The following is a 23,736-nucleotide window of genomic DNA, read 5'->3' as shown; positions in this document are numbered from 1 at the left end:
GTCCTTTATTGTTTTCAGCATCCTATGTTATTTACATTTAATGAAAAGAAAAACTTTGACGTCTTCAGTTGAGTCTTGGGCCCAAAGCCAGAACTAAAACCAAAATAGTTCTGTTTAATTCCAATATAGTTATTTCAGAGTTTTTTTCAAGATGGAAAATGTTAAACTAGTCAGCTTTTCAAGGCAATTTACTTTAAAAAAGAGGAAATAAACCCTTCTAATAGCATTTGGGAAACAGCCTTGAGATATGTTCTTATATATGAAAGAAATTATAGTCTTGTTCATTCGAGTAGGTTTTTTTCTTTAGAACTTGGTCTTTTCAATGGGAAGCTTTCTGCAGCTGTAGTAAATTTTTTTTTTTTATCCCACTCTTTTAGTGAGAAATTCAATAGTTGGTCCATCAGACTTGAAAGCTTTGATTCCATTTGTTGTTTGTAAGTTTTCTTCAAGTATTTTGGTGGTGATACCCTCTTTTCTCCTTAGCCCTAGCCGGCAGCCCTTTGTTCTGTTTGGTAGCCACTCAACTAAGGAAAACTTGAACTCTGGTAACTTTAATTTTCCATCAGAAGGACATCTTGTTCGAAACACTGGCCTTGGTGGAAGCACTGCTAAGCATATGGTAAGGCTTTTAAGTAGCTATCTGGTATTTTGAAGCAGCGTATATTTTCTTTTTCTTCGTATACTTTTTGTGCCCTTAAAATGCTTACCTTCCGTGAGTTAAGTACCTAGTTCTTCTTAACATATAAAAACATATGGTACCTTAACAATCAGTCAGTTTAAGGAACAAATTTCCTTTTTCTTTCTCTTTCCAAGTCAAACTATACTGAAGTTTTATCAGGGACAGCTGAATGAGTTAAAATATTTTTCCCCTTTAAAGAGACAACTTTTTAAACACTTGTGGTGCTGTAAATGTGTGGGATGGGGGAGAGGGAAATGCTGTTCACGAGGTCATTTGTCCTAGCCATAAAGGGAAAATCTTCCTGGTGGTAGCATATGATGTACTTAACTTTGACACACAGATTGTATTTTAATCAGAATTGTTTAGCCATTTCTTAAACAGAAATGGAAAGATGCTTTTTTTGATAATGACTTTGTGAACAGACACAGGATACTTATGTGTATCCAAATGTCAGTGTATGCTTCAGCAACTGATCAGTTCATGAAACTCTGAAAATCTTTCTGGTGTTCAAAGAATGTTAACATCAAGTTGTAAGATTAACTTGTTTCCATTTTCAAGTAAAAGCTTAGTTTTAAAACATATGATGAGGTCGATGGCTTGTTGCACCGCCGCGCAGGGGACGTAACTGGGGAAGCGACCCCAGGGAATTCAGATCCTCTGGCTGGCTGGGCTGGGTGCATCAAGAAGGTAACTCGCAGCGAAGGAGGAGAGGTAGCGTGCAGCTTGCGTTGTGTAGTTCTCCCTGCTAGCCGATTGCCGTGGGCTCTGGGAGCGTCCGTCAGTTGTGCGAGTCCAGAGTCTGTGCTGCTGCGGAGATGGATGTGGTTGAGTACAGGTCATCGTGGAGTGAACGTATGATTGAGGGAATGAGTTTATGGTCTTGTCATGACAACATTTCTTGTATAGTTGCCTTAGGGATGGATGGACGTGGGTATTCTGGACACACTGCGTGTGCCAAAAGCCTGAGAAAGGATTGCTTTAGCATCCGAGTGAAATCTTATTCTCTATTTGCTGCTCTGTCTAACCCTATTTTTGTAAAAACACTTCCAATTTTTTTCTCCCCTTGTTAATATTCCCATTAAGACCATTTGATATCTTTCAAAATGCAAGTACAATTTTATCCTGATGTACTTGCTCCATCTGTTGTCCTCAGATTCTGACATTGTGCTTAAAAAGGTGGTTTATTTACAGGTACAGGTGATACTGTTTTAATAGGGTGTCATGAAAATAGTAAATAAGACCAAGTGCAAGCATAGTTGTGGGAACCTGACACACTTTCCTCTTCATGAAAAGAGCAGTTGACATAGGAAATTGAAAACACACGCTTAACACTTACGGAAGTCAGAGCTCATCTCCTTTCCAAAGTCTTTCTACCATTCAGGTCAAGTCAAAAGTGAAATATACCTTTGAAAACGTAAGTTGCTTTTTTAAAATCCAGTTCAGTCTGTGTTGTACACTTCTGTAGCATGTCAGTGGTTAGAAGACTTAAGGGGAACTTAGCTTATTGTTAATTATTGCACCAATTTTTTTTTACTAAGGGCTTTTTGTGTCTCATTAATACTGACAACTAGGTAGTGCAGTGTGTATCTCCAAAGGGACCTCTGGCTTGTTCAAGGACCTATTTTTTTGGAACCACTCACATTCCTTTCCTAGGTAAGTATATTAAAAATACCAAGCAGTAATTTAATGTGGTTATTCTGATTATCTAAAATTTGTGGCAATTAAAAGACGGCTTTGATTCCTTTATGAGCGTTAGGCCATGGAGTGGTAGGTGCTGTGTAGCCAGTGCATGAAATCCTAGCAGGGCGTTGTTGCACATCTCGCCTTCACGTGTGGAAATCTGTCAGATATTCGCAAAGAACGATTCAAAGGTCAAGAAGCGTATTTGTGTTTGCATCAGAATGCAGCGTGAAGGTAGAGAGCACCTGAGCGTGCAGGCCTTTTGCAAGTACTAGATGAACGTTAAGTACATGTTCCATACAGATTGATAGAAAAACAGTCCCCAAAAATATAGTAATTCAAAGTGGTAGTTGTCACATAAGCCTGCTTTATTTTTTTTTCTCTCTCTCTCTCTTTTTTTTTTTTTTTTTTACAAAATAATTGAGGATTTTTAAAAGGATAGAGAAAACTCTATCCAATATAATGTGTCCAATACAGTGTGTTATAATAACTGTCATCCCTAATAAAAACAAGCCATGTGAAATTTTTAAAACCAATTTTCTTACCCATTTTAAATGGCTGCCTGAGTCCATAGATAAAGACGATCTCCTTAGGGTTACTATATATCATGAAACCATATCCAGCTCAGAAAGTATCTGAAGAGAAGATGGTTGGAGGCTTGCAAAATGGAAGGAGCTATAGCATACCTTTGCTCTGGTTGTGCTTTTTCCTGGGCATCCAGGAACGGCCGCTTTGGGGGAGAGGCTGCAGCACCAGGGGGATCTTTGTTCTGACCCCGTGCAGCTGGTTTTAGGGGATGCGGGTCTCAGTCCTGGCCGTGGTACGTACTGCCTGCACTGATACAACTTAGCCTGTGCTTTGCTCTTTTTCAAATCTGCAAACAAACTGAAGTTATATAAAATACTGGATAAATGTCATCCAAGATATGCAGCAAAAGTGTTATGTCCAAGAAGTTCTGTATAAATGCTCCTGAAAGTGCTTAAACCAAACATTTTTGTTTTTAATACAGGAGATGACAATGAGATGCACAAGCAAGCTGAACAAGTGTAAGCTGCCAACTTCTTATTCCTTAACTCTTCACTCTTTCTACCTTGTGGCAGTAGGTCAAAACCGCTTTTAGTCAGCAGTGGCTGTTGGCATTTGCCGAGCTACATTTTTATTTAGAATAATATGAATGTGAGAGGGTTTCAAAGGCAAATTGCTCATTGAGGGTTTCGGTGAGCCAAGTAGGAATTGCTAGCGTGACATCCCTTCTGCTGCACAGCAAAGTATGAAAGCAAATATTAGTAAATTTTGCTTAGATTTTAAAAAAGCTTTTCTGTCTTAACACTTATTTCAATTGCTTTAAAATGCACTTCATATACACTGAGGGGGAAAAGTAGCTATAACTGAATGGGAGCATGTTCCACAGATAGAAATAAAAGTAATTTTTAGACTAGTTTTATTAAGCTAAATAATGTATAAGATTTAGAACGGTTAGTGCAAATGCCAACAGGGAACACTCAAACTTGCACAGAAATTTCACTATGGTAAAGGACAGATAAAAAAGTTAAATTCTGAATTCTTTTGTTAGTAAGCTTCCGCACGTTTTGACCTTCACAAAGTAAGACTTTGTTTATCCATGTTGATGTCCACTTCTCTGCGTGTTGTAGATACCTGTCAAGCTTTAAGAACATGGTAGATAATTTGCTTTGGTGCCACTCTCAATCTTGATAAACCAGACCTTTCCTTAGAGATTTTGTCCTCTTTGCTAGTTGGGATAATTTTAGGAGCCGGTTCTTGCTTCTGTAGCAGAGCAGTTTGCAAGCCCGCATGACATGGTAGCAAGATATTAAAGATGTGTCAGAGGGAGCCAGCAGCGGTGACCTTTCATGCTAAGTACTGTTGACTTTTGGTAATTGTGATATGGCTCTCAAAGATGTAAAAGTAAAGTTACTAGACTGAGCAGCAGATTTTTCTTTTATAGTAAAGTTAACTTTAACAGGTAATTTTGCTTATATATGTTCTGCTCAAACATATAGAATATTTCTTTTCCTACTTCGACAAGACTTTGTATTAAATACGGTTGTAACCAAGATGGCTAGAGAAGTTCTAAGCGAAGCAGGGGTCAGTTGATAGAGGCAGTATTTTTTATGAGAATATCTTTTTGTCGGAAGCATCCCTGTATTGGATCAAATAATCTAGTTTCAACAACAGCAGCAAAACTAGCTTTTCTGGCAAATCTGAACTTGTGATTCTGGAATTAGTTTGCAGTTGAGTTCTGTAACTGGTTCTTAGAGTTGTCAATGTTTTCCAATGAAATAAATAGTGCTTATTTCATAAGCACTATTTAGTCCAAATTTGGCTGTATTTAGGAAGTAGAACTGCAACCTACAGTGCAAATTGGCTGGAGTGCATAAACTGACTGTGTAACTTTAAGTATCCCTGGGGTATACTTAAAAAATCCCTCCATTTTTTTTTTCTTTTAAGAAAATACGATTTCCTATTTTGCATTGTTAGTGTTAAAATTTTAAAACGGGAAGAAGAGTAAGGTAACTATAGCATATTAATGCGAAGCACAGCCCACTGTGAAGTGTTTTCTTGCAAATACATATGTGAATTTGAGTGAAAATAGGAATGGTTACAGAGTTAGGAAGAATTACATGCATCTCCTGTGACGAGTGTGTACTGAAAACATAAGTGCATGTGTTGGTACATGAAATGACATAGAAGAAACCTCAAAAAGCAGTAAGAAGGTTTGATTTTACAGTCTCTCCCTGCTATTGGGGATGAAGTTCAAAGACAAGCGTTGGTGCATTTTGAGGTTCCTCCATGTTGGGCCGTGTTTGGGAGCTTCAGATGCTTTTTTCCATCCTTCAGGAATGCTTTGCATAGGGCTTAAATGCTGTATCCTTCTCTTTCCTCCCCCCTCGTCCCTCCCTCAACGTCCTGCAGTTGCAGAGGTGTAATGAGAGGAGTTAAAGGTTGGGGAAGTAGGACTGGTTTGTCGATCTCCTTATCGTTTTCCTCCAATTTAGCTGGAAGACAGAGGCCGATGTTTCTTTGTTGGGCACAGGTGGTTTTTGCAATAGTTCTGGAGCTATAAATACCTCAGTAGCTGTAAGTCAAGTCTGGCTTTGCCTAACCTTTGTTTATTTCTGTACCGTTTTTTTAATTCCCTTTTAAGAAGGGAATCGGCCTAAGCTGTGATGTAGAAGTGCTCAAAAGGTTGTGGTAACGGGTTTGTTTTGGTATCTTTTTTGCTTGACATGCTCCAGACCAAGTCAGTCTCTGAAGTCGGTTCACTCTGTTTTCCAGTTCTGTGGAACGTGGGGCTACCATTCTATTCGTGAATATTTAGGATGTGATCCTCAACACAACTGCAGTGAAAGTCAACAATAAACCAATTTTTTTTTCTTGACTGATGAGAGCAGGGATACATTTGTACCAAGAGGTTTTTTTTCCCAAGATATTCTGTAATTTGAGCAATTTACTTGCTCTAATTTATTTTTTTAAACTGAAACGTTAAGCATAAAGCTATTTCTACGCTTATTTGCACAAGGACCCCATCCATATAAGGCAGTTGTGTTATGAGAGGAAAAATTGCTCCTTTAAACAGAGGAGGAAGAAAACTCTATCTGTCTAGTAAATGTTGTGTTTGTATTTCTCTTCAGTACGCTGTTGTCGCAAATATATACTGCTGTTGTAGAGGCTGTGCTTGCTGGCATTGAGTGCTATGCTAAAACTTCCACTGAATCCAAGGTAAATGAAGCACCGATTCTGTACACTGTAATTGTTGATTTGGATTGCTTGCAATATAAGATTACATGCAAACCAAAATAAAAAAAATAGTTTCCGTCAACTGCATAACATTAATGAAGTTAATTCCGTGGCCTCAAACCAGTCTCTCTGAATTCTCTTTAAACAAGAAATTTCAGAGTATATCTAATCGTATCCATCTACAATTGTTTTTCCATCTTTCATGAATTTTCCTAACCTTATAGTAAGGAAAATCAGATGGTGAAAGAACAAATTTTAGCCTGGTGCATCAGTGTTATTGTTTAGTGTATGGTCTCTTGTTTATCTTATGGGTGCTCCTGTAGCTGCTGGGATTTGAAAGTATGGGAAAAGATATTTTATTCTCAATTTCCTTTTTTCAGGCAAAGGAGGTAGCAGAGCAGATGCTCATGTCTGTGTTAGATACCCTTCATTTAACACAACTTAAAACTGCATTATGGTATGTGTTTTCAAATACTTATCGATGTATTGTGTCAATGTATTAGCTTCTTTTGGGGAAAAAAATATATCAAATGTTAATTTAAAACTGAACTTGCATGACTGCCAGATTCCAAGACTTCATAATGCATTCAGACTTTTAGAGTCATTATAATTATTCCATTTTTCTTTTCATGCTTTTTTAATCACTTCAGCAGTTCTTTTGCTTTAAATCTATTATTGCTTATTTTTTACATGTAGAAGAAGTATAAAACACGTTTTTCACCAGTACAATTTCTGTTCTACAGCTCCAAAATCACTTTTCAAATTCAGGCTGTGAATAATCATGGAAGGTTTGTATCACTGTCTTATGCTTCTTGTTATTAATTAGTGTTTTTAATACAGTAATAAGTTTATTTTTCTTGTCTTGGAACTTCTGAGAAAACATTGCATTTGATTATTTCATACAAGATGTACTAAATGCTTTTGTGTATGAGACAGTTTAATGATTTCATGTCTGTAATTCTATGGAATCCTAAAAACATTTAAAACAACTGGGCAGATCAGTTTTATTAACTGTTAATGAGTAGAAGCAGCATGAGCCCAGTAAGAGTTTCCTTTTAAAACCATGCTTTTAAGTTCGTTGATATGACAAGCTTGTGCTTTTTTTAATCCCCGCGCTGTCTAACTGACTGAAATGGGCGACACAAATAAGATGTTATTTTAAAATGAAATAGCTTTTTTGGCTGCTATGAAGCAGCTCAAAAATGATGTAACCTTTAAATATTTAATTATCATTATTGTTCTAGAATTACTCCATTAGATAATGAGGATAGCCTGAGTTTGATTAAAACGGTAAGTAAGCTGTTCAGTATTCTGATTATACATTTTATTAGAAAATAGAGCTTGAGTGGACTTTTTTTATGGTGCATGCTGAGATTTTTATCTGTGTGAATACAAATGTAAGGGGGGAGAGATGAGGGAGATTCCAGATGCTTGAAGCCGAGGTAAGATTGAGTTTTAACATGAAGTCAGACAGTGGAATTTGGAATAAAACATTAACACAGAGTTATGATCTCAGACTTTCCACTACAATATATCAGCAGTGTTTTAGGCGGTTTAAAACATATGGATTTTGGTGCTTCAATTGAAGTGTTTCAAGTTCTGCTTTCTCTTCCTTTCTGTCCAATTCTTGGATTGCTGTAGGCGTCCATGATGGTATTTGACATTCCAGACTTGCTCACAGGAAGGGGATGCTTGGGATCTGTTGTCTTTTCAGAGTCTTTCCTAACATCACAGATACAAGTAAAAGAAAAAGGTAACTATTTTAAATTCTGACACCAGTGTTGCCGTTCTGTTAGCTTTGGTGTGATGGAAGAGCAAAAGGGCTTCCAATGCATGTTATTCCTATTACCATTATGGTTTAAAGCCCTTGGGTTAATTAAAAGACCTAAATGTTTTAGCTTGCTAGTAATGAATATCTTAAATGTCAAGTTTCTCTAATCTCACTGAAAGGACTTTGGGGTTTATGGCTGCCTTGTGATACAGCAGGGCTGAGGTATAAAAAAATGCAAGTATAATAGTGCCCTTCCTAAAATTTCTTCAATCTTGGTGAATGTTTTCTGTTGTATAGGAAACTCAAACAGCTCTCTTCCATCACTTTTGTAACACTCATTTTATACGATATGTTTTAATTTCCGTTGCTCTTTGTTTGGAAGAGATGAAAGAAAACTAAAAACGGATATAATTTTTAGAAAGCTTGTTTTTGGAACAGTCTTGCATTTAAAATACAGGATGCTGAGTAATTTCCATAACTTTAGATAACCGCATATTTACATGTGACAAAGATAGGTAGTTATTGAGGTTGTCTGAACGATATTAATGGACTCTTGTATCCAGACAGGCTGTGGGTTTTTAACCGTGGGAGTTGGAACCCTTTGGTGGGGAGGAGAGCAAAGGAAGAAGCCGTATACTAAGACCAGAATAAAAGCAGGGTTTGTTTGGTATTGTACAGCAGCTCTGTGTGTGTTACAGCACAAGAAGGCTGGGAGCTAGCCTGCTGTGAAAGCTTCACTTAAACACTAATAAGTCCTTAAAATAATGAGGAAATCTTCATATTTCCTAAAGAAATTTCAAGTCATAAAAGTCATTGAACAGTCTGAAGTATATGGATGGTATTATACTACTTTGCTTTCCATTTACTTCCCTGCAGGTGGCAGCATTAGTTCAGAAACCAGCCACATAATACTGACTGCAGCTATCCCAAGATACGCTTCTTGGCTGGTTAGTACACAAAAACTTACTTGAGTGTTTTCTATACTTACAGATTCATAAATGAAAACTTGTTATAAAAGTATGGATGTTGAGGAAAAAGTATGGAACTTGGGCATTGAAACAGAATATTAATATATTAATACTGTGCTGATTTTTGAATTTGGACATGAAGTGAAAAACTCATAAGTGGAAACAGACTGATGGTTCCGTTCATAGCACAAGTTTTAAATTATTTCCTTTTCACCACTTCAGTTTTTAGCTGTGTGAAGGCTTGGGTGTTTTTCAAGTACACAGTGTGACTTTTGAAAATTCTGGTGAGTGTGGGGCACTTCAGGTGACTTCAATGTCTGCCCCAACAGAAACACACACCTGCTTCCAGACTCTGATGTGCTACGCTGTGGTAGAGGTGTAGTTCCAATGAATGTTGTGAAGTTGGGCAACGTTATGTCCTTTGGCAATCCATACTTCTTAAAGACTTTAACAGTAATAAGAAATAAGACTGAATGGGATACGCTGCTTTGTGACTATACAATATCATTTTAGTCTATAAAACAATTTAATGGGGAGTGTCCCCTTGAATATGTTTCAAGGAACTATTTAAGTCCTGTGGTAATACAGTATTGAAGAGCACAGAGCTGTCTTTGAAGCGCTCTGGTCTCCGGGCTATGTCTGTCTGTGGTCCCTAAGGTTCTTGTTTGCCTTGAATCTTCTTTAATGCTTTTTATTTAATGTTAGACTTGCTTTATCTACTAACAGTACAAACAGAAACTGTTTCTGGCTACAGGTTGAAGATAGTGATGTGAAACTGTCTGAAAAGGCACAACATATTTTGAAGGTAAAATGAAACATTTTTATTAAACTATGTAAGTTACACTTTCAAAAGCTCTTAGCTGCTAGTAAAACTGGCTTTTATGATGGTTGTTATTTCTCTTCTATGAAAGACTTGCCTGTTCTACCCTGTCGCTTTCAAACTTTGACCTACAAAAAAAATACATCGTGTGTAAAAGTTTGAGGTTTTCTTTATTTCAAAGAATGACAAAACCCAATAGCAAAAAGGGAGTTCTAATAAAGCTGCGATTTCGTGGAAGTCTCACTAAGTATTACCCACGGAGCTCATGTGTTTCAAAAAAACCCCCAAAACTCAATGCCACTCTACATGCAACTTTCTTCTAACTTAATTAGCATGTTACATGGCTAAAGGAAAACACTTTAAGCACTACGAAAAAGAAAAGAATTTGGGATATGGGAACATCTCAAACCACATCAGTTTCACATTTGTGGTTTAATTTGTGGTTACCAGAAATCTTCATTACAAATAGATTTATTTTCCTGTAGTATACTTTTAGTTCAGTAGATTGACAATCTAAAAACAAAAAGCTATGCCTTGTGGTTGTGACAATAACTTGTAACTTAATAGCTGCTGGCAAAAACGGGGGGAAGTGCTTTTAAAAATTATACTCTTGACATGCTTTCTTTCACTAGTTCTTATGTATCAATGCAGTTTAAAACTCTTGTAAAAGTTCTGACAGATGCTGTTTAAAAAAACCCTTTTTGTCTTGAAGCAAAAGCATGAGAAAATATTCTTGCCTGGATCAGAGTCCTTGATGCAGTCTGTGATATTACCGTTTGTTTTTCCTCTTCAGGAAGACAAATCTTTTCTGGGCACTTTACTCGCTGGAGGTGATGGAGCGTATATTTATTCTAGCAATCCCCAGGCCCTACCTGCAGAAGGTGAGATGTGTTTTTTCAGTTACTTAGACTTGGTCCACTTTTTTTAAACAGATTGATGCACAGTTTCTGGGATTTAAACATCTGGTGGGCATACTTATGCCATCGTCTTAAGCTTTCTTTCCATTTGCCTTTGCAGCTTTCTCTTGTTAAACTCCATGTTTCACTTTTTTGTCCCTAACCTCTGCTCGGAACTTCTAGTCCTAGAAGAGGGATTCCTGTCAGAGCCATGGCGTTGCTTTTGAGGCACATGAGACTCACCTCACGTGATTGAGTCTTTGAAGACCTGGAAGATGGCTTTCTCCCATAGTTGAAGTTCAAAAGCATGCACAAAATGGCTGCTTCTATCCTTACTGCATGGTGTGCCATATTTTCTGCTTTTTCTGTACCTATATGAACATTAGGTTGGAAAGATTGGGAATTAAAGTAGTGACAGTATGCCATGGGCTCTCAGCTCAAGAAGCGAAGGCAAATATGTACCTTTTGGGCAACGTGATACGCTGTCTGTGATGTAGGAGGGGACTGGAATCATTTGCTTCTAAATTTATTTACAGCCTTGTGTTCTTTGCTCCTACTGAAGGCTCCTTCTGGAGCTGAGATGCTGTTCCAGTTTTTTTCCATTGTCATTTTCACTCAGGAACTTCAGTGTTTATGAGCACAGATGCTCACCGTATGACAAAGATGCTCGATCTTGGTCCTCTTCAGATTCAATCAAGTTACTGCTTTCTGACACAAGATTACTAGCAACAATCTTAGATAATTCCTCTTCTTTTGGTGCCTTTTTCTTCGAGAACTTAAGGAACATGAATATCCCAATAATACAACTAAAGACAATTTGGGAGGACTGTTGGGAGGGGTTTCCCTCACTCCACAGCCTTGCGTTCATGTGCCTCGCTTTGCCTTGAGAAAACTCACAGACAAATAAATAGAAGTTGTTGAATCAAAACATATTTCTTAAGGCACAATATTTTTATGTTTCGCTGTCCAGCGAAGCTACTGTTGTCTCGGTATGGATGTACAACCCAAGAGAACTAATATCTGACATCTAAGTGCTTAGTATAAGCTGACGATCTTTAGGGGAAAATCTTTAGCTTTAGTGGTTTTGTAGTTATGCAAAGAGAATATTGAGGATAAATAATGATGTACAGGGCAACTGAATAGTGACTTTCACATAGCTGCATTTGCTTTTGCTCTAATTGAACAGATTTTAAAGAAAGAAGGTTAATGCAGAATAACATATTTAGCTATGTTGCAATACAGTGCTGTGGGCACAGGTTCACTCAGTAAATAACTAAGGAAAAGAACGGTGGATTTTTTTTGTGTTTTGGCTTTGTGAAAACTGGCTGTGTCTGCCCCAACGGAGCAATTTACTTTTTCCCTTTTTTGGGGAGATTTGTGAAGTTGAATGTTTTGATAACTCTTGGGATGGAGAGTTTTAAGTAGGTGGTAGAAGGACTATTATGTAACACTTCAACGAGCGAGATATTTCCTTAGGTGTCAAGTGAAAATGAACTTGATCTCGTTCCCTTTCACGTACGCCGCAAGGCAGTTTGCTGCGCTCTAATTTGGGCTGTGCTGAGGTTGCAGCTATGTAGTCTGGCAAGATTAGATTAAAAAAGGTGCTGTCACATAGGTGCTCGTCGTCCCTCTCTGTCACTTATCTCTTACTGGAATAAGGTATGCATTCATGACTAAAATGCATCAAAAAATTTCAGCCTTTTCCTTATATGCTAATACAGGTGCTGTGTTATGGACTTCTGTAGGATGAACTTAACTGAGTCAATCAGTCTTGCTAATTAAACTCTTTCTGTGATTAATTACTTGTAGAAAATATACAACTAGTGTATCAAATTGTTCTTGATATAATTCACCATGTTAAAGGAAGCCAGTTTAGTTTGGATTAATTAATACTTTTTTTGGCTTGTTTCTCTGTTACGAAAGAATTAACATCTTTGATTTCCTTTCTTTCCCTATTGACACATTCTCTGTGAAGTGTGATATTCTGTGAGATTTGACAGAAGTGTAATTGAAGTGTTGTATTTTGCATTTTTTTTTTTTTTTCTTTTTTCCTCAGCCACTCAATAGAAGGCACATACCTGTGCTGTGCTTTGGCTTTTGTGAGCCCTGGAAGCATCAGCAATGAACATATTGTCTGTGTAAACTGTTAAACCTCCACATCTATGTAATTATGTGTGACTTTGTCTCCATTCTACTTGCTCTGAAACTTTTTGGCTTTAAAAAAAAAAAAGCCACAGAATATTTACAGTAAGTGGGCTCCAGGGGATAAGATTAAGTGAAACGCAGTCATAGTCATGATTCCTGCCCTTGATAGTGAGATCCAGTAAAGACCGAATGGTTGTGCTCTGAATTCTCTCTAGAAACTATCCCAAATCTTTACTCAGATGTACTGCATGTTAAATAGGACAAAATTCTGCGAGAACATAGATTTCTTCCTCAGAAAGAAGAGGCATTTGTCACATGATGCTGAAATACTGACCTATACCTAATACAATTCTTTTTTCTTTCAAATTCTAGGCAAATTGTACTTCTTTTCAGATGGCATTCTCTTTTCTGATCCCCACCATGGCAGCATTTCCATTTCAAAGAACCACATGAGTTCCATTTCTCTCTATGATGGGGTGAGTATTTTGTTTGTTCCTAAGGTCATAAACTTTTTATTAATTTTTAACAGTACTTCTGTAGGGTACTGGTACAAAGTTTTGATTTCAGTTGCAGTTTTACAAGCGTGTGTGTAAAACTAATAACTGATGCAAGTCTCTATACTTTTGGTATTGGTTAGCTTAACCAATTACTGATGAGCTAAACTGTAGGGAGGAGAGAATTTTGTATTAGACTGAGTTATCAATGTGGTCTTAATAGTGTGGAAAATCGCTTTTTATTAAAAGAAAAATTGCAGAACATAGCATTTGTAAAACATCTAGGAGTTTTAAGTGATGGATAGAGAAAAGTTCAAGGCGCTGTGAAGTCATACGGTGTATTGGAAGGTGAAATGCTGCCTTCTATTCAGAATGTATGTAACCTTCAGTCGAATGTTCGTGGCAGTGTACTACTTATCTCTGGAGAGGTCACGAGCAGTGTCTGTCTACTGTCGTAGAGCGTTGTGTAACTGACAGGTTGAAGGGAATGGCTGGTTCGTGTTTCCCAAGCTGAGGAGTGAGAAGGAAAGGCATGTTGCATGTAATTACACATATTCTGAGTAATTACAGTAAAAGACACAATGTTAGGCATATACTTTGGCCATTCCTGTGATCAACCTACATCACTTCACTTGGCCAACTTGCCATGCTCATAGTTTGGTCTCCTGGCTTAGTGGGAACTGAGAGTTAGGTTAGTGATGGCAACTCGGCTTTTTTTTTGTTTGTTTTTAATAACTCTTCAAGGCAGACATGCTGGGTTAACTATCACTTTTTCAGAATGGAAAAGAGATTATTTTGGTTAGTTATTGTTTCCTAAGCACTGGAAAGAAAAAAAAAATCTGTGTTTCCTGTAGTTTCTATTTTCTTCAGGTACAGTATTAGACATTTGTTTAGTGACCTCCAGAAAGCATTGTGTTGCTATGATTTCATCATATAATGGAGGAAACCAGTGAAGTACAATAAAAGTATGTGATTCAATTGAGATGAAAACACAACAGTGAAGAGAATCTTACCTTAGCTGCCTTTTCTTGTGTATCATATTGATTGCCTCTTGGTAGTTTAAGAAGCTATTTTAACACTGACCTTCCTTCTATTGTTTGATTCAAGACACTCACTTTCATAAAACTAGCTATTTATGGGACCTGGCTATCATTCTTGAACTGATGCCAGATTTCTGTGTAAAGCTAAACCTTGACAGAGAGCATTTTATTGTTCGACTGACTTGGCATAGTGCAAGGGTGGAGAGCTTAGACTGTTAAGAAGTGACAGGAGAAGAAGGGTAATTGTTAGTATGCTTTTTCCGACGGTTATTGCAACAACAATATTGATGGAAAAGAAAGGATAGTTTAATGCTAGGATTAAAATAAAAGATACAAAGACTTTGTGATGCAAAGTACCGTTTCTTCTCAGCTCTATCACCATGCCTGCTAGATGCTTCTCTCTTTAACTTGAAAATGTCTGCACTTCTGCTTCCAACACGTGCTGCAGTTTCTCTGTTCTGAGAAGCCGGGCACCTAGCTGCCACCTAAGCTCCTGAAGTCCTTGAGGCTCATAGACATCGAGTGCTTGGAGGACAGGGTAGATTCCTCACAACACTGTACCATGAAGGTCTAAAGCAGAAACCATCCCAATCTTAGCGGAGTCAAACATAGATCTCCCATCTCGTAAGGCAGCACTATTCTAGCTTAGGACCAGCCATACTGGGAGTAAATGAAAACCCGACAGGCTACGCTGCCACCCAGTCTCCAAACTCCCAGGTTTCTTTCTTTTTCTTCTGTAGCTGTTCAGTGTCTCAGTGAACTGTATCAAGGTATCTTTACTGTATAGAGCTTAAGATGCTATGTGCTATGTTTTCAGGTCTTATTTAAGACCAAGTATTTCAGCTTGTAAGTACCTGAATCCAGCATTCATTTTGGCCATTAATCAAGTGAGCAAATATTACTTAGTAATACTTAGGTTTCACTACAACATTAACATCTTGTAAAACTTTGAAATGGATTCTTTTAACCTCATGCCCGTGGGAATTATTGCTGCTTCTTTTCAGCTTTTCTCAATTTGTGGAAGCCTAAACATTTTCCAGGAGGAGGAGCACATTCTGTTGGACACTTCACATGCAGATTGCAGCATGTATGAGTTGGCCTTTTAGTCACTTCTCATGAATTCTGTAAGCTATCCTGCAGAATCCAGTATCTGTGGACCATGTTCCAAAAGCCATTTTCTCTTAAGAGACGTTGTTCTTTCTTAGGAGAACATTTTTGTGTGTTCTTCGGTAACCTCAATGACTTTGAGAGGATTACTTTTATAATTAATCCCTCAGTCAGCAAAGGGTAGAGATTCTGTTTGCAAATGTCTCTGAATTGATACCGATTCTTATGTAAGTGTTCCCCAACTTGAGCTTTTTCTTCTCGAAAATTAGTAAGTAGAGCTCTTTGCCCACTTCTTCTGTGGAAAGGGAGATGGATGCTACTCAGTTTCTGATGTGAACCCGACGTAACGGAATCCCCATTTTCCAGGGATGTTTCATGCTGCTGAATTGTACTGTTTTTCTAATACTTTGGTGTGAAAAGAGTTACAAGTCAAAGCTTGAGCATAAAACACTTCAGCATCCTGCAACGTTGTACATAAACGCCTATCTTGAAATCCAGAAAACCAAGAGTTCTTTTATTAGAACAAAAATTGGACAACCTGAGTTCAGTGCTTCTGAGGGAGACCAATCTTGAGGGCTTCAGGTTCCTGTTGGTGAAGACACAATTCAGGTGAAGAAGCAATAGATTTAGTAGAACTTGTGCTCATTAAAGAATCTGAGAGAAACAGGACACTTGCAACATGCAAGCGACTTACACTTTAAATTGCAGGCCTGATAGTTGCGTCTCGTTGCAGCGTGGTGCCTTTCAGGTCAGAAACTCAAGAGCATGGTATAAAAAAAAAGATTGCAATAGCACTATGCCATCCTTCTAATCTTTTTAGCTGACATTTAATTCATTCTTCCAGGCTATCTGCGTCAGGGGAGATGCGTGGGTATAGATGAAGGTGGCTTTGTTGTGAAGCATCAGCAGAGGAAAGGGCTAAAGGTCTAGTTTTTGATGGAGGGAAAAGAGTAGATATTAAAATGCAAGCTTTTCTTTTCAAGACAAGACAAAGCTTAGGTGCTTAGAACAATCTCAGATGCTTTCTTTGAAGCTTATGATATCTCCAGTAGCTGCAAAGCAGAAACTGAGGAGTACTGTAAATGGCTGCAGTTGATCCTTTGCTCCATACCTGCGCTATACACGCTAATGAATGTTCAGATCTTTATGCATGCCTAGCTAGGACTGTAGTAGTTCTCTTCTGATCTCTGCTGTTTAATGTATTAAGCCTTTTTTTTTTTTTCCACCTTCAATAACTGTTAATCATTATTTGTCCTGTTTCTTCCTTTTCTAGGATTCAACCAGTATTGTTGCTGCTCTCTTCATAGACGTCAAAAGTTCCTTGCTTGCTCATCTACCAATTGAATTCCATACCCGAGACAACTTTTTGATGATTGCACTTTTCCCCAAAACAAAGATTTATAAAGCTTTTTATTCACAGGTAAAGTAAAAGAAAAGATTGGTTTGGGTGAGGGGAAAACCACACAATTATTCTTTGTGTTTCAGATGAGAGGCAAGGGTGAATTTGTTGATGTCTGTCTTAACTAATTAAATTTGGAAAGAAGAAGGGGTTTATTTTTCATGTTAGTTGAGGCAGTAAAGCTTGTCACCTGGTAAGTAAATACAGGAAAGGAAAAGTTCAAGGTCTTTCTTGCATCAGTCTTCACAAGCAAAACCTTTTCCTATATCTCAATGAACAAGCACAGTTTAGAGAGATGGGGCAGTTAATACTGAGGGAGCACCAGGTTAGGAAATACATTGAAAACCTTCTCTGTGAGGCTGGATGGGATTCGTGCAGGGTACTGAGAGATAGCTGATGTGATTTTGAGGCTGCTTATCTTTTATATAAAATCAGGATGTTGCAATAGGAAGGACTGTTACAGATAACTTTTTCAATAGTGGCAGATAACAAGGGGCAGTAACCATAGATCGCAGCTTTGAAGATTCAGACTGGATGTTAGGAGGAGGTTGGTGCAGTGACTGGAACAGGTCACCCAGACAGCGAATCTCCCCCTTTGAAGATTTTTGAAAACTTGGCTGGACGAGGCGATGGCTGAGCCGATCTGTACTGCCAGCAGTAGTCCTGCTTGGAGCAGGAGGTGGGTCTGGAGACCTCCAGAGGCTCTCTTCCAACTAGAAACTCTGATTTTCTCTGTGACCGATGGCATCAACCTTGCAGACTTGAGATTGTTGCAGACTGCCCTGCCATGTAGACCTTCCTAGGCCTTCCCAGGAGTGTGATTGCTCCTGATCTTAGGACCTCGCATGTGTGAGAAACTTTAACTTATGTATGCATTTCTAGTGATGGTGTTGCTCGTTAAGTTTAATGCCCACCATGTGCTTTCATTTTGTCTTCTGAAGCCAGTGAGTGCTCTAAAAGCTTGTTTTCTAGTAGTTGCATTTTAAATGTAGCACTGGTGTATAATTGGCTACAGCAATTGTGTGTAGTGGCAGAGGTTCTATTGTGTTTTTTTGTGGTTAGACACATTTGGATCGTGATCCTTAGGGAAGTTTTGTTAAAGTCTTTAAGTATCCCATATGGCATTGTATTATTCTCTAAGTAGATTGGCTTCATGCGTTGTAATGCAGAGGCTTTTAATAAACAAAACTTTATAACAATAGCACTTTTGAGGAAATGAGCCTGGAGATTTTAGGACTTCACAAGGGTTTTAGTATGCGATCATAACACTGGATTGGAAAAGACCACCTAGCTCAGTGAGTACAGTCCCCACTGGTAGTGTTAATGTTACCATAAAATTTCTCCTCCTTTTATCTTAAGTGTTTCGATTCCTTCCACTGTTCCGCTGTGTGAGTGGTTGGGAATAGTTTGTTTGTTTTGGAATTTTCAGCCTATTTTACTAGGTCTACTTTTATATTTGTCTTGTTTTTTTTTTTTTTTTCTTTTGCTCTACCAGCGGACATCCTTGAGGTATTCAGAAATTTCTGGCTTATTTGGCCTGATAAAATAAAACCAGATCCTTTTTAATCCATGCTTATAAAAAGTTCTCTTTTCCTCTGATCATTGTAATACTTTTATTTTGATCTGTTTTTTGGCTCTAGATTTCTGGACTGTGTGTAGTAGCTGAGATGAGGGTATTTTTTTCTTGTACAGAGGCAATAATAGTTCTCTCCTGAAAATGTTCAGGGGTACCCTTGGTTTGCACTGCTGCCTTGAATTAATAGATTGTGCTCAATTTTTGAGAAACTCCTTCAGGTCCTTTCTCTTTTGCTACCACTGATACTCCAGCTGATTCTAGAAGCGTTTGTGTGCTCATTCTTGCTTTCATACTTACCTTCCTCCTACTTTTCTTTCTGTTTCTTCCATCCTTACAGTTAAATCCATTTTGCTATGAAGCATCTCGGTGCTGTGTAAACTGTCTCCCAACTTAGTTCCCCAAAATGCTGTCAATTCACTTCAGCCTATGCAGAGTTCTTTGCAAAGGGTGTCACGGGGCATTCCCTAAGCAACTCTGCCGGTGAAAGTCCCCAGCCTTCTGCTGCTAGGTTTTGGTGCTATTTATTCCCGTCCTCCTTTGAGTTAGCTTTTTGCCGAGCAGTTCTATACTGAGGTTCAGTTTCTGCAGTTTAACAGTTTCTCCTCTGGCACCAAACCAGTTGCTTTGCTCAAGTTCAAGTAGATGAAACATGTCTTTTGTCTTCAAGATGTTATCTCATGAACAAGAACTATTCATAAGATCAAGTGTACCTGATTGTGTAAGCCATGGAAACATACTATTGTATTTTGTTACTGTTTGCCTTCAGGTATTTATTGATTTCCTCCAAAATTTTTTCAAAAAGACTGCATGCCATTGAAGTCGCACAGACGTAGTGGTCATTCTACAGATCTGTAGTTACAAAGGTTCACTAAAATGTAGGTACTAGTTTTACTCTTCTACCGTTAAATGCCTTGATACCTCACTTACTGGATCTAGGCTTAATTATTCCAAGCCACCTTGAAACAGGGAATGGCAATTACCTGTTCCTTCAGATCTGAGTGTATTAAATTCCTTGTAACTGAGATGGTTGCAAGATTTTGAGCGCACAGAACTGGAATCTGGTTTGCAGATCCTGCAAAGACAGGACGGTACCTTTCATGTCCTCACTCTAATTGGTAGTGGAGGAAAAATTGCTTAGGCTTTGGGATGTATTGATTTCCCTGGTTTTCTTCACCTTCTCTAATGCCATAGCAGCTCTTTTTTAAAATGTTCGTTAAGTTATACAAAAACGACTGATTTATTTCCTTTGAGTTCTATCTCAGTCTGACCTGCATTTTCACTTTGTCCCTAGCCCTTTATCTTCTAAAGGATACAATTTTCTGTTGACCAGTTCTTCTTTCCATCCCTTGTAGGCATTTTCCTTAGTCTCTTACACATGTTTTGAAGTGGTTATTTGTTTGGTTGCATGGATCCTTCTACACAAGCAATATTGTCTTTGTTAATATCAAAAGTTTAGTTTATTTTGATGGTTTTTTATCTCAGTGCCCTTGTCTTTAGGATGCCGATTTGTTAATGGAAAGCAGTCATCGTCCCCCTGTCCCCCCCCAAGTTGTTTTGTCTTGCAGCAGATCATTGTGAAAAATGACAATGGCTGTTGCCTTTACTTATTAAAAGAAGGGAAATACCGAACGCTTAAATGACTGTGTGATTCATCTGAATCTGATTTCTAGGTTCAGAGTGCCATTCATATTAATGTGACTTGGCTAGAGCAATGGAATGCGAGCCAAAACACTGTTCCCTAGGGAAACGAAGGGCTCCCTTTTCTTTTGCGAAGGAACAGAGCTTTTCTTAAATTTCTAGAAATGACTGCTGCAATCTTACCTCATGAAAATTACAATACTACTTAAAGGAGACACATTAATTCAGTTCCTGCTGTACTGCTGTCGAACTATAAATACCTAGCATATACGATAACTAAAAGATACACGTGAATGTTACTGTTACTTTGGTGGGTAAATTTTTTTCCTAGAATTTTTTTCCCCAGCTGTGAAGATTGGGGAAAACGAGACCATTTCAGTAAAGTTACTTCTTAAAGCAGTTCCAATCTAGCCAAAGAGAAGCTTACAAAATCTGGTTTGTGGAGACTTCTTCCATATTTTGAATTCTTGCAGCAAAACCAGTATTGTGAAACATTTAATGGCTAGCTAAAATGCATGTATTTTTTTAGGTGAACAAAAACAATTCCTAAACAAATTCAAAACAAATTTTGCAAAATAATGATGCTTATGCATAGGTCTGGTTTGTTCCAGGTTTTCTCTGCGTGGCAAAACCAGACAAACTCAGGATTATCGTTAAGGGTTGTCCAGGAAGAATTCCTGTCTGTGGAACAAAAGAGACTGTAAGTTCATGCCGCTTACTCCAGTTTAATTCTGCATTAACTGTGTGCTACAATCAAAAAAACGCTGTCACTCATTGAAGGTGTTGATAGTGGTTCAAAAAGGAATTGTTGCATTCTTACTGCAACACTCGCTTTATCTTTTTGTAGTAGTTAATATGTAGCAGTCTGGTTTAAAGAAGATAAATTTCTAGGTTTCTTTTATAACTAATCAATCAATTAATTTTGTTTGGTTTAGGCATTCCAATGTTCAGAAGCTGTTTAATGCCTTGTCTTTTCCTTCTGGGGAAAGATGCAGGGAGCTTAAAATATCTGCTGCCCTTCCAGAATTAGAGAGGTGAGAAATTGTTTGTGTTTTCAAGGGATCGGTTTTGTCAGAAATAATACAAAAACATTCTCGTATATGTAATACTCGTCTAAAAATTGCTTATTTAACAACTCTGTCTTCGCACTAGAGATTTTTATTCTGTGATGAATTATTTCCTCTCTAGGAAGCCTCTGTTTGACCTTTTAACAATCTTATTTTAGTAATTTCCCAACTATTTATATGAATTAAGTCTTTTGGTCTTGATTGTAAGAAAATAAATCTTTTATTTTTTTAAAGGTTTGTGCAACATTTTACTGTCAGCAGCGTGAGTCACGAGCCAATAATGAGAGCACATCTTCCTATTTTATTGCAACAGTCAGAAATCATTCCTGATAGCAAAGCAGAAAGTGATAAGGTAAGGAAGCAACCCAACAATAGTTCCTACCCCTAGTATAGAATATTTAGCAAATATTCAGCCTGTCATTAGTTCTGCTGCAGGCAATGCAGTAAAGTACTGATATATGTTTAACCATGCTCTCTTCCTCCTTCTCCGATACCACCAGTTCACGCTGAACTTGCTTCAAGTCTGTTTCTTAGAATAAATTGCTCTGCTCTGTTTTCCTGATTACATTACTTAATTTTATTTTTCATTTAAACAATCCTTTGGAAGTGCTTATGGCCCTTCAGCCTGATAAAATAGAGGCAGAAAATGAGGCGTAGATCTTCAAGTGAACAGTTTTTCTCTCATGTCCAGAGAGAGTTAGCCCTGAAGCAGTAGCTTGTTTTTATGAATTGCTGAATAATTTAACTGAATTGTTCTCTGGAACATAAAAGTCCTTTAAATAGCATAGAGGTAGCACATGATATTTAACATTTGCTGATATTATCTGTAGAACACTCAGTTCTCTATAGGGGCAATAACAATTGTCAAACTTAAGGAGTGCTTTAAATAGCATTTTCAGAGAAAATAGTTCCTTGTAACTTTCCAGCATTTGAAATCTGCTGTAAGCAAGAAGGTCAAAGCAGCAGGAATAGAGTCTTATATATAGTCTAATATTATATATAGTCTAATATTGCAGTATGGTGGCAGCCTTATGTCCTGGGGTCTAGTTCAGAGACCATACTGATGCTTAAACTAAGTATTAATTAATAGACATTTATTCATGTTTTAAAATCTGATTTTAAGGTTAGTTTTAAGTGGTTTTCTGTATGTTTAAAAAAAAAAAAGAAAAATCTTCTTATAATGTTCATACCAAATTCTATGAAACACGCGAACTTAGTACCTCTGATTTTTCTGAGTCACTTCTCTATATCTCTTATCATGAATACTCACTTTCTGTGAGCATCCAAAAGTGGTTTTGAGGATAGGATACAAATAGTCTGCAGACATCTGTCTTCAAATATCCCGTAGGAACTGGAAGAGGTAATTTGTCAGTTAATAACAGGATGATACGCAGTGTGATGGCTGATTACCAGTGACATAATTTGTGAAGTTCAGTGCAGCACAGAGTTGTTTTAGTCGTGTTTTCTCCAGAACTCATTTGCTTACTTGTGTAGCGCACTCCAGTATATGGTGTAGAACTATATCTATATACTTTGGGGATGTTCTCTGACTTCTTATCAGTGTCTCTTTGCTATGATCCCTCTCTAAATACCACAAGAAATGCACATAATGGAAACAGAGGTGCTTTATGCAGAAAAGCTGTTGGTATGTTAGAGCTGTTATTGTGCAGCCTCTTACCCATCCTACTCAAAATGCAGCTTTGCTGGAATAAATTTTGTGTATAGCACGCTCGGTTGAGTATCAGAAACCTACAGTTGCTCTCTGTGTTTGACAGGACTGACGTACACCATCACTTTTTGACCCATTTTGCTCAAATACTGTTCTATATATTTGAATGTACCCTTTTCATCGTAGGATACATAACCTGTCAGGTGTCTCTTGCAGTGTTTTGTCTGACATTTGCATTAATACTTAGACTGCAGACTAGATTTTAATGTAAAGGTTTCGATAATACGGTTTGCTGTATTTGTTAATTGTCCTTTCACTGTATTTAAGGTGTGAAAACTAAGAGAAAACGCATCTTTCTAAAATGATGTATATCTGAGTAATTGCGTAAACACAATTTTAGTTCTACACTATCTTGCTGTTTCTGTGCTTAGTGTCACGTAATTTTGTGTTTAGACTTAAGATTCTATTAAGATAGAGAGCCTTATGTGCGTGCAATTGTTGTAGCTCATTTCTAGTCTTCAAGTTGCCCCCCTTCTTATCTGTTTCCTGTGTTTCAGGTGGTTATCACCATTATAACTGGTCTTCCAGGATGTCGTTGCAGCGATCTGTGCGCCTTCCTTGTAACTTTTAACAAGGAGCATGGAAGGTTTGTACAGTTCTGGTTTTACAGTCTAAAGCAGTGGTCATACTAATCACCAAAGAACTGCTCGGCATGAAGGAAATGAAACTCTCAATGTTTCACTTAATTTATTTTATTTTTTTATATATCCCAGTTTCTAATTTGTAAGCAGATGTGTTATAAGAATAAATTCAATAACTATTATGAGGTACCTTAACTAGTTCTACATAGCACACTGTAGGGCAGGGTATATTACTTCAGTTCTCTTACTTCAGGTATCTCATTTAACTGTGTTATGCCAGGTAGATTTGCCCTTAGATTTTAGACATTCAGACAAGAAAAATAGCAGAGGAGATTTCTTTGTTGATATTCCAAATTAAGAATAGCGCAGGTATCGCTGTAGATCTAT

General features: G+C 37.7%; 1 protein-coding gene across 1 annotated transcript in view; it reads left to right on the top strand.

The window, feature by feature from the left end:
- Nucleotides 1–23,736, top strand: part of DNAAF9 (dynein axonemal assembly factor 9) — a gene marked incomplete at its 5' end in the record, with an annotated part of 76,986 nt that overhangs the window by 29,587 nt on the left and 23,663 nt on the right. Inside the window, 17 exons of the mRNA XM_082315670.1 lie at nucleotides 484–619; nucleotides 2,251–2,332; nucleotides 3,369–3,405; nucleotides 6,013–6,100; nucleotides 6,499–6,575; nucleotides 6,862–6,906; nucleotides 7,363–7,408; nucleotides 7,760–7,871; nucleotides 8,766–8,836; nucleotides 9,612–9,662; nucleotides 10,471–10,558; nucleotides 13,091–13,194; nucleotides 16,633–16,779; nucleotides 20,584–20,672; nucleotides 20,908–21,006; nucleotides 21,274–21,391; nucleotides 23,266–23,354. Of these exons, the coding sequence (XP_082171796.1) occupies nucleotides 484–619; nucleotides 2,251–2,332; nucleotides 3,369–3,405; nucleotides 6,013–6,100; nucleotides 6,499–6,575; nucleotides 6,862–6,906; nucleotides 7,363–7,408; nucleotides 7,760–7,871; nucleotides 8,766–8,836; nucleotides 9,612–9,662; nucleotides 10,471–10,558; nucleotides 13,091–13,194; nucleotides 16,633–16,779; nucleotides 20,584–20,672; nucleotides 20,908–21,006; nucleotides 21,274–21,391; nucleotides 23,266–23,354 (1,479 nt within the window). The remainder of the gene's footprint in view (nucleotides 1–483; nucleotides 620–2,250; nucleotides 2,333–3,368; nucleotides 3,406–6,012; nucleotides 6,101–6,498; nucleotides 6,576–6,861; nucleotides 6,907–7,362; nucleotides 7,409–7,759; nucleotides 7,872–8,765; nucleotides 8,837–9,611; nucleotides 9,663–10,470; nucleotides 10,559–13,090; nucleotides 13,195–16,632; nucleotides 16,780–20,583; nucleotides 20,673–20,907; nucleotides 21,007–21,273; nucleotides 21,392–23,265; nucleotides 23,355–23,736) is intronic.

This window comes from Platalea leucorodia (genome assembly GCF_965183815.1).
Source record: "Platalea leucorodia genome assembly, chromosome: 6".
Classification (NCBI taxonomy): domain Eukaryota; kingdom Metazoa; phylum Chordata; class Aves; order Pelecaniformes; family Threskiornithidae; genus Platalea; species Platalea leucorodia.
This window is presented reverse-complemented; position numbering and strand designations above follow the sequence as displayed.